The 11,022-nt window shown below is 45.2% G+C and overlaps 1 protein-coding gene across 1 annotated transcript; it reads right to left on the bottom strand.

Annotated features, from left to right (window-relative positions):
• Nucleotides 1-463: 463 nt before the first annotated feature.
• SFRP4 (secreted frizzled related protein 4) lies at nucleotides 464-10,482 on the bottom strand (the record flags this gene model as incomplete). Its single annotated transcript, XM_083706385.1, has 6 exons — nucleotides 464-1,864; nucleotides 2,836-2,899; nucleotides 6,103-6,301; nucleotides 8,760-8,825; nucleotides 8,923-9,006; nucleotides 10,032-10,482. 6 exons carry the CDS (start codon nucleotides 10,480-10,482, stop codon nucleotides 1,676-1,678), a joined length of 1,053 nt encoding a protein of 350 aa, XP_083562511.1. The 3' UTR covers nucleotides 464-1,675.
• Nucleotides 10,483-11,022: the final 540 nt, after the last annotated feature.

Below are 11,022 nucleotides of genomic sequence, written 5' to 3' on the forward strand. Positions count from 1 at the left end.
GTGACCTTTTGTCTCTGGGTTATATACATAATGTAGAACCAGTGGAACTAACTTAAATATGGCGGGGCCACAATCCAGAAAACCGCATGCACAACTGAATCCCACTGTCAGGTACAGGCTGTGATGGCTGCCAACTTGGATGATGCTAAAAGAGGATTAGACAAATTCATGGATGCTATCCTCTGCCTCCACGATCAGACAGTATGCTTCGGTGCTGGAAACCACAGGAGGGGAGTGTGCTCTTGGACTTTGGGGTCCAACCTGTGGGTTTCCCACAGGCAACTGGTTGGGCATTGTGAAAACCAGATGTTGGACTACATGGGCCATTGTCTTAGGTACTTAGACAAAAGGCAAAGAAACTCAAACCAAGCCTGACTCTGTTTCTCAATAAAGCTATTGAATCTCGATCACCAGGCATGCATGGCAGCCTTTGGCACCTGCTGCAAGAAATTCGGTTTGCAGCTTCTCATACAGTGCAATGGGTACAGGAATAGTGAGGGTGGCAGCAAACTCCTGTTTTAGAAAGAAACGAGAAAATCCTGTAGTTGCCGATCTTTCTGCAGGCAATAGCACTGATCTAGGGATAATTTATGGGCACAGAAGATCTGGTGCATCAAAAGATTTCCCTTCTTTCCAAAAGCTTCCTGTCCCTTTCAGCTACCTTCCCCCTCATCCATGCACACAATGGCAGGTGCTTGCTAACTGGCCATTTAAACAAAGGAGGCGTTTCAAAAGTGAAAGAGATCCACATGCACCTCTAAAGGGAGGGTGGTTTCCAGATTAGGGCAGATATGTTTCAGCTCAAGTTGCTAGTAACATTTAAAACCTTCTCTAATTTTTAAAAACAATATTTCAGAAACCCACAATGGAATTGTTGCTCACTCTGTTTTAGGAATATCTGTTCATAATAAAATGACATGGCGTAAATATGTAGATATCGGGTGGTTTCCAACTAAGTCTTGTCCAGATTAGAGCCATTGAAATTAATGAACCTAAGTTAGTCAAGTCCTTTAATGTCAGTGGGTCTACTCTGAGTAGGACTAGTATTAAATACCATCAATTATTCCTAAACTTTCCACACACACACACCCCAAAAAGGTACTGGTTTTTAAGTACTGCAAAATTAAACATTACAAGAAAAAGCTGGTCCAAAGGAAAAGTTTGATTTAGTATGTTACAAAATCTGATGACAAAAAAGGCTAGCCAGGAGCCGTGGTGGTTCAGAAAAGCCTTTGTATGCTCTCACACACTTCTGCAGAACACCAGAGAAAGAGGAACATGTGGCTCCCCTTTTGCTAGAATTCTTACGAGGAATCAGGATGACCGAGTGATATTCCCCTGGTGGGGCTCAACTATGGAAACGTGAATAATAGTGGCTGCCCCAATGTAAAACGTGCAAAGCCAGCCTTAATAGCACGTAGACAAATTTCCACTACACACATTTAAATCACAGGATGCTCTCCAGATGCAAACTGGTAAACTACGACTGGTTGTGCTAAGCATACCCCGAATCACTTGCTTTTCAACCCACCAAATGTTAATGCAAAGCTATATCTGCAGCTTTAAAAAAATCCTGTAAAAGTAAATTGTTCAAAGGATGTCTGTTTGAAATACAACACTGAACATTTACATCGATGAGTTCAGGAAACACACCCAAGTCAGCTTCTGGGGAAATTCATATGTTTTGGGGGCTGATTTCTTTCTGATCGCTTCTGAGCTTGTTGATTTTCTTGGGACTAGTGAGCGCTGGGTTGGTGTTCTTCAGGTTTTGCTTTGGCATCCCACTGCGCCCAGAGTTTCTAGCATTCTGGTTTTTATTTGGACCTGCCCGTTGCTTCTGTTCTTGGAGTCGCTGTTCCCATCTCTAGGAAAACGTAAATTAAGAAAGCGGGTTAGAGTTGGAGTCACATACCTTCTTTGGAGGTCTTTAAGCAGAGGCTTGACAACCATATGTCAGGAGTGCTCTGATGGTGTTTCCTGCTTGGCAGGGGGTTGGACTCAATGGCCCTTGTGGTCTCTTCTAACTCTATGATTCTATGATTCTACGTATATCCTAATTTAGAGGTAGAACTGAAAATTCAGGCTGACTTTCAGAAAGAAAGCCATCCTGTAAACACTGTGATTTTTTTGTATCAAGGCTGAAGATCTGGGACCCAGTCCTGATGATGCCTCTGTCTCCATCTAGCATGAGGAGGAAAGAGCCATGAAATGCAGTACGTACTTATTTCTAAAAGCTTATCTCTCCACTAGACGCCAACTTGGCATTATTTCTCATGTTTTGTGAAGTGCGAGGAAAGAAGCCTCAGAGGGAATTTCCAGCAAGGCAAACAGTGGAAGACCAAAATTCCCTGGAACCGTTTGGAAAAGGGTTTTGACAAGCCTGCCAAGGAAGTGGTCATTGCAATACAATAATATCCTCCTGAAATCTTGCGGTGCAGAAGGGAAACTGCAGGGTTGGGTTCATACCATAGCAACTTGTTTATATACAGACAGGGTTTATGTTAATATGCTTCTTGATGCAGCTTCTTGCATATATGTTCTTAATTGTACCATCCACAACAATAGCTGCATCCAGGGATGAAAATGGGCACATGGTTTTTTCCCCTAAAATCCCCATGTTTTTATTTTATTTTTGAAACTCTGCTCACTGAGGAAGATGGACAAAATGTTTTATTGAGACTGTATACCCCCACATTACATATACCGCTCCATACCATCCCACTTTCCTAATGACCGCTGGCTACGATTTTTAGAGTATAGCTGTTGAAGAGTGCGGTGAGGCAATGCATCCTATTTTTTGAAGATAAAATATTGAGAAGCCTCAGGTGGTCTTACCTTAAATCGTTTACTCAGCGGATCCTTCCATTTTTCAACTGAGCATCCATCAAGAAGCATTAACCTGAAACGTTAATTGTAGAATCAAGAAGGGCACAAAAGAAATATCGTTTCCTGAATATAGAATAAAACATTTTAAAAATGCTGGGCCCATTTCAGTCAAAATCAAGCACTTCTAAGTTTCGTTTATTTCGGTGGGGAAGATGTGCCTAAGGATGAATGCTACACACTCCTACCTGGGAGGAAGCCTGACTGAATTCAGTGGGTTCAGTTTCTTCACGGAAATTAATGGATTTCAACTGATTTTTACTCACAGTAAATCTATTGAATTTAATGGACCAAATGTAGTTATTTCCATGGGCCTGTTCTGAGTAAAACATAGCTGGCTCCCGCCCAGAAGAATTCATAGTGCAATTCCTTGTTTATCTACTAAAAAGTAAGTCCCTTTGAGTTCAGTGGGGACTTATTCACATCTAAGCATGTCTAGGTCTCCAGTCATATGCATTCTTAACTTTTCTGGACTTTGCCCACAATATTTGATTTAGTTGCCTTTAATCAATATTCTCATTAGCAAATACAATGCAGATGAAAAGGTGGGGTTAAATAAAAATTCTGATGGTTGTCTAAATTAACTGCTACAAGTCTCTTTATTTTCTTATTGATTGCAGAAGAATCTTACTGATTATTTGATATCATCATGTTTATAGTAACATATAAAATAATTTAAAATACATTGCTTTGCTGTAAGAATAGGAACCTTCCTCACGAATCTATTCCAGAAATGGTCCGAAGGAAGTTTATTTATTTTAAGACTGAGGCCACATTAAGCTCTAGATAGGGCCCAGTCTGGTGCAATGACTTCGGAGATTCATTTTGGACTGGACTCTACAAAGAGTAGAAGAGTCAAACTTGAAATGAATCTCAAGAATCCAGCCAAAGCGTTCAGGTTTCCCAGAAGATGGTTAGGGATGACTTCTCCTTCTATGCAGCAAAAGAGAGCCAGTGCCAATTTTTTTTATTGTGGTGTTAAAACAGAGGACACAATCCACAGGAAGTAATCTTACAACACAAGATCTATCTGGGCTTGCAGAGCGGCTGTTTAAAAGATCCAAGATATGAATTTGTGCTGGCATATGTGGGTGCTTGTTGTGTCAGTTCATTGTTAGATAAAATGTTTTGTTTTAGAATTATTATTATTTTCTGCTCTGCAACACATGTGGTAGACACCCTTCCACCCTCTATTGTATCGGTCTGAGTGTTTGTGATGAGTTTTGCTGTTGTGACCCCAGGAGAATGTGAGACTTCTGTGTCTTTGAATCCAAGGCTGAGGCCTGAAATACTGTATAATCAGAAAAGGGGGAAGCTGCTAGAAACAAGAATGTGGTATTTCCTTCAGCACTTTTCCAAGCAAGAGACAGTTACTTCTAACATTTTTAAGAAGCCACTGTAACTCAAACCCTGTTTACATATGGCTAAGTTCAAATGAGAAACACAATATTTTGTTTTTGCTTTCTTTTTCAGATCCTTTAACAAAGCATATAAAATTAAAACCTCAATGACCTTTAAAAACATCACTGGCAAACTTGTTCCATGAAAAACAGAATTCTTTCTAATCTTTTCCCATTCCTCGGCTTAATTTTGAAAGCCTTCACACTGATGGGTTGGCATTCTCAAATAACTCAAGATTAGTCAAGAGAAGGGCTTTTTTCCCCCTAGAAAAAGAGGTGTCAGGACTCAGCATGAAGTTGTTACAGTAACTGCCACACCTTTTTACAACAACAAAGAGAGGTGCTGGTACTATGTACCCTTAAGCACCCCCCTGGGAAAAAAAGCACTGGTCATTCCCACCACCATCTCCAGAATCAAAACATAGGAAGTCTACCTTTGCTTAAGGGTTTTCTATCCATCTTCTCTGGCTTCCTATCCCAGTGTTTTGCAAAGCTAAGCAGGGTCCAGGATGGTTTCAAACTGGATGGGGGACTGAGTGTTGAGATTCTTGCATGGCAGTGCGCTGCACTAGAGATGACATTCAGGGTCCCTTCCAAATCTATAATTCTATGAAATCCTTGATACAATCCCTCCTATGTATACGAGAGTTCAGATTTGGAATCAAAGAATCACAGAGCTGGAAGGGACCCAAGGGTCATCTAGTCCAACCCCCTGCAATACAGAAATCTTTTTGCCCAACGCAGGGCTTGAACCCACAGCCCTGAGGTTAAGAGTCTCATGCTCCACCGACTGAGCTATCCCTCCATATTATTACTAATTCTATTTCTACCCTTCCCTTGAGGAGTTCAGTGCATCATGCAACCCTACTCACTGGTAGGATAAAGTGGATTTTAGTCATCGGCTCAAGGCCAGCCCTAAAGTAAAGGTAAAGGACCCCTGACAGTTAAGTCCAGTCGCAGTCGACTCTGGGGTTGCGGCGCTCATCTCGCTTTACAGGCTGAGGGAGCCGGTGTTTGTCTGCAGACAGTTTTTTCGGGTCATGTGGCCAGCAGGACTAAGCCACTTCTGGCGAAACCAGAGCAGTGCACGGAAACGCCATTTACCTTCCCACCAGAGTGGTACCTATTTATCTACTTGCACTTTGATGTGCTTTTGAACTGCTAGGTTGGCAGGAGCAGGGACCAAGCAACGGGAGCTCACCCCGTCACGGGGAACTGAACCGCCGACCTTCCAATCGGCAAGCCCTAGGCTCAGTGGTTTAGACCACAGCGCCACCCGTGTCCCTCCAAGGCCAGCCCTACCATGAGGCAAAATGAGGCAGCTGCCTCAGGCAGCACATGCTGGAGGGTGACAGTACCAACCCCCTAGGCCAGTGATGGCCAAACTAGGCCCTCCAGCTGTTTGAGGACTACAACTCCCATCATCCCTAGCTAACAGGACCAGTGGTCAGGGATGATGGGAATTGTAGTCCCAAAACAGCTGGAGGGACAAGTTTGGTCACCACTGCACTAGGCATTCTTTGGTAGTGTTGCATGGCAGCATCACTGCTGCTTACCTGACAAAAGTGGTGGTGGTGGCAGCAGGTGATGTGGCCGGGCTGAGCATTTTGCTGGCAGGACCACCACCAAACCAAGTCTACCACTTCAGCTGTGGGACCCAAAGGCTGCCCTCAGGTGGGCATTCTTACGTTTTTCAAGGGATGGGGCAGCTCCATGCATGTCAAAGGGTGTTGTTTGTTGGGTTCACCAAAAAATGCAAATAAAACATGTTAAAGCAGGCATCTTGGCAGCGGTTTCTTGCCCCTTGATCCTTGCTTACCTTGAGCGCCACTCATAACACATAATGAGGACATCTTGGTTTGGTAGAAGAGGGGGACATTGGCAGGAGGAATTTGTATGCAGAGGCATGAGAGAATGGGGAACAGGAGTTGAAGATTTCAAGACGTCTTTCACGTCAACCATTGTGGTTATTTCATTGCAACCTCCTCTCTCTAAACTCTTGACTTTAGCACGAATAACTGCAACACATAAAGCAAAGTGTAAACCATAATCCCACGTAGCTAACAGCCGATACTATATATGGTTACTCAGAGTCCAGTCTCGCTAAGTTTCACTGTAAGCGGCACATTTGTTACAGAGTAAGTCCCACTGAATTGTGACACTTGTTCCTGCAGACTTCGGATCTCTCGCTGCAAGCCTGCAAGTACCATCTCTGAAATTATAAAACCTTTTAAAAACATCTCTAAAATATGAAACAGGAAGGGGTATTTTTTGCTTTAGGCAAAAGTTGATGGAAGTTGAGATGACACTTTATTTAGGCACATAAACACACACATAAATGTATGTAAAGATGCATTTATTTTTATTTTCTTGCTTGCTTCTGCCCACAGCTCATTCTACTGATTTCAAATGCTTACACCAGTGAGAGAGAATAGAAGACTGATGCGCAAATGACTGGTTTTCAGTTCCTAAATGCCCTGTGCCTAGGATATTTGAGGGCTGTCTGCCTGAGTAGGATTCCTACCTCTCCCGAGAGCTGAGATCAAGCGCTGAAGCCCTATTGTGAATCCCATTACCTAGGGAAACAAGGTTATTGTTAACCAGGAACAGGGCTTTCTCGGTGGTGGCTTCTCCTTTGCGGAATTGCCTTTGAAAAGAAGCCTACCACATCCATTCTCACGGATCTTTTAGAAGGTCAGCTTAAACACTGCACTTTTATCTGGCCTTCTGTGCTCCATCCTGTCTCATGTTTGCCATGCATTTATGGGTGGCATTGTACCAGAATGTGGAGATCCATGTTCATTCAAATGAACAGCAGTGTCTGCCTTTGAGACATACATTCTGATGCATGCTTAGATAAACATCAGACCTACGGCTACTATTCCTGGTCCAATAAGTGAGACATGTGATGAAGCCTGCTTACTCTTTGGAATCATCAAATCATAACATTGTAGATTTGGAAGGGACCATGCTTTAGTATTCTATTCAGAATAGCTGATAACCACTTTGGGGAGCAACGGCACAATCCTATACAGACCTTTGCAGTAGTAGGTCTCAGTGAATTCAGTGGACTTATTTTGAGTAGGCATGCATAGGGTTGCTCATAATTGTTAAAAAGTGCCAGAGGTATAGGAAGAACAAATGATACAATTTTGATCCCGGTCTTGTTAATCCAGTCTTTGCAACATCTCCTTTCTCATCCCATTCCTGTCCCTTCTCCTGCGCTTCCACAAAGTGTGTAAACACAAAGGCAAGCAATCTTTTATTTCCCCACCACAGAACCTTGTATTCTGGATATTGTCAAAAACAACAATGGCTTTAAAATCTGGATATTAGCACTAATTTTGCATTGAAACACATTCCATTTGTCAGTACAAACACATTTCACATGATCAATTTATAATAGATTTCTAGTGAAACGTAAGTTTTCCAGTGTATTTGTCCTGTGTATGGATTCATTTATTTTTACCCTCCCTAGAATAATGCCCTGCTAACTTAATCATCTGAATTTATAAAGCTGGTATTTGGCATTTTAACACAGGGAGTGCTTTTATCCTGCTGTTGATTTCAGCAGAACTCAGCTGAGTTTTAATGTATGCAAGATCATATCTAGAGATAAATGATTATATTTGGGGTGGGGGTGGGAAGGTGGATTCTGTAGTCCTATACAACTTACTTGAGAGTAAGCTCCAATGAATACTTTTTGCCCACAATTCTATGCATATTTTTTAGAAAGCTAATGTTTACTAAACACAGTTATGATTGAGTTTTTATTCCCTTCAAGGTGATGGGACTTACACCTTGAATCTGTGCATGTTTACTCAGAAGTAAATACCGTTGAGTTCAGTGGGCATACTCACAACCACTGAGTTTTCCAATATTAAACATGGAGCTGTAAAGTGCGTAGATTTTACTGGCATCTAGCTTATTCAGGAATGCACCCAAATATCCTTTCTCTTAGGTATTAAATCAGAAGTATTACTATTATTTGAGAAACACAGTGCCTTATCCGGTTGTTGTTCTTTAAGCAACACTTTTGTGCCTTGTCCAACTGAGACCCCCCAAGTCTGTTTCGTCGCAATCCCAAGTGATTTGGATCTAAGAAATAAGTTCTTTCATTCTCTCTCATTTCTTTCCCTTTAAGAAGAAATAACTTGCATTTCAGTAAATCTCAGTGTCTTCAAAAACCACTGAAGGCTGGTTCTGATGTGGGAGAAAACCCAAAGTTCTGGGGGAAAGAAGCAACGATAAAATCGCTGCCACGATTCGTTTTGAATCGTGTCTTTTATATGTATATTTTCTCTGGACTCGGATAATTAAAGGGATCAGATTTCCCGAAAAACCGAAGTCCGCTGAACGAAAAGGGCAAAAAAAGGGAGATCCCGATGATACGAAACCAGCCACGAGATGGGAGAAAGGATAACGCAGCAACGTTTCGCTTTTTAAATAGAAATAAAGTGTTGCGGACTGACTCACCGTAAGAGTAGTTTTTGGTCAGGTACGTCGCCAGAGTGGGCTTGACCTTCTTGCACTTGCAGCGCTCTGCATTGAAAGCAAAACAGAAAAATATACATATATATAATGGAAATACACATATCCGGCGAGCTGATCGTGTCCGGTCTTAGAAAGAGGCGCTCACCGTGGCTTGAGGTCTTGCACTCGGGAAACAGAGGCTTTTCATGGACCATCACGTCGTCAGATAAATCGATCCACTTCACATCTTCTTCAGGAGGGAACACACAAAATGGAAATGGAAAAGAAAAAAAGAAAAAAAAAACCGGGAGCAATTAGAAATTTGATGGGGGGAAAGGAGAGGGATTTTCCTTTAATTTTTAGAAAGTATATCCTCATCGGGGAAAGATGGTCTGACAACTTCTCCAACCCCGGAAGAGCGCGCAAGTCCTGGGTCCCCGTTGGCAAGCTGAACCCCAGCGCAGTTACTCCCAAGTCAGCCCCTTCGCTTTCCATGGGATTTACCCTCCGAGCAAATGTGCTCAGTCTCCGGGTCGCACTGCGCAGAGCCAGCTCGCTTTTCCTTGGGAAAAGTTCCTCTGAAACTGTAATTACTTGTATGTTTTTAATAGATCCTTTATATACACATATAGTTTTAATTCTGTTAGTTTAATTGTTTGTTTTTAGCTGCACTTTTTAGCCGTTCTTATTTAATCTGTAAGCCGCCTTGCGTCTCTTCGGGGGAAAAGACGGGGCATAAATAAATATTATTAATAATAACGGCGCGCACCTGTTGCCCTTGTTTCCGAGGGAGGCTGAACTTGCGTCCAGGTGGGACCCCTTTGGCAAGGCGTCCCAACCTCGAGGGAAGATCTGACCTGCCTCGTTTCCTCCTCTGCGGGGAGGCTTGCTTCCGAGGAAGCTACCCGGGATCAGGCCGCCAAGGGGAAAGGCAAGTCCCACCGAAATCGCGGGGGCATCTTGCTCCGGCAACGAGGTTGGGGTGCGCCAGCCTCATTTGGGAGGCCTGCCTGGGGCTCTCGCAGACCTAAGTGCCATCGAACTTACTCCCGGGTAAAGATATATATGATCATAGAATGGTAGAGCGGGATGGGACCCCCAGGCTCATCTAGTCCACCTCTCGCCCTGCAGAAATCTCCACGGAAGCATCCCTGACAGACGGCCGTCCAGCCTCTGCCTCCAAACCTCCCATGGACTCGTCCTTGTCCGGGGCGCAGACAAGTCCGTGCCCTCCTGCCCGCCCCGTCCCCTGTAGCTCTCCTCTCCAATCCTCACCTTCCGGCAGATCCGTGACGATGGCCTCGGGGGCGATGCAGACCCCTCGGTCGTAGACGGGCAGGTCCTGGCAGGCCAGGGCTTCGGGCCAGCTGTGGTTGTACCTCTTCATGAGAGGCTCGCAGCCGTCTCGGGCGCGCTGGCACAGCGCCTTGCAGGGTTTGATGGGGTCGTGCAGGAACTCGACGGCGCAGATGGGCGCGTACATGGCGCACAGGAAGAAGCTGAGCACCGGGCTGCAGCCGGCGGCCACCAGCTCCTGGTACTGCTCGATGGCCAGCACGGCGTTCTCCTGGGTGCTGTGGTGCAGGTGGTTGGGCATGCGGGTCATGTTCCAGGGCATGTGGCGGCACATGGGGATGCGCACCGGCTCGCAGGGAGAGCCGGGCAGCCCCGACGTGGCGCGCCCCAGCCACAGCCCCAGCCACGCCAGGAGAGCCACCATCGCCATGGCCGGAGAGCTTCGCGGAGGGCGCGCCGTCGGTTTTCCTTTGGAGAGGCGGCGAGGGAGCCGAGTGCCAGCCCTGCCTTGCTCTGCGCGCAGCTCGGAGCCAGGAGGTTGCAGGCAGAAGCGGACTCTTTATAAGCGGTGCCGCCGATGACGCGCGAACGGGGTCGCTCGCTCGGGGCCGTCCGTCGGGCCGGGGGGAGGTGGGGCCGCTCTTCTCCCCAGGCACGCACGTTGACATCACTTGCCTCGGCTCCCTTTAATCCCGGCTCCACGTTTCTCCCGGGGCGTCTCCAAGGGGCGATTCGTTTCCCCCCAGCGAGAGGTTTGATGCGCGCAATAAATCCTGGAAAGAGATTTGGGGAAAGGTGGGTGGCAGCGGGAAAGGGAGGAGGCGAGCGGGATCTCTCCCTCTGCGCCACGGCCACAAATTCAGACCAAGGAGTCGTTGCGGAGCAAGACAAGAAGCTTAGCTACTGCTGCTTCTTATTAAAAGCCAGGTTTAAATTTTCCCTCCTCCTGCGCCTGAAAGCCGTATAGAAT

This window comes from Podarcis gaigeae (assembly GCF_964106915.1).
Source record: "Podarcis gaigeae genome assembly, chromosome: 12".
NCBI lineage: Eukaryota > Metazoa > Chordata > Lepidosauria > Squamata > Lacertidae > Podarcis > Podarcis gaigeae.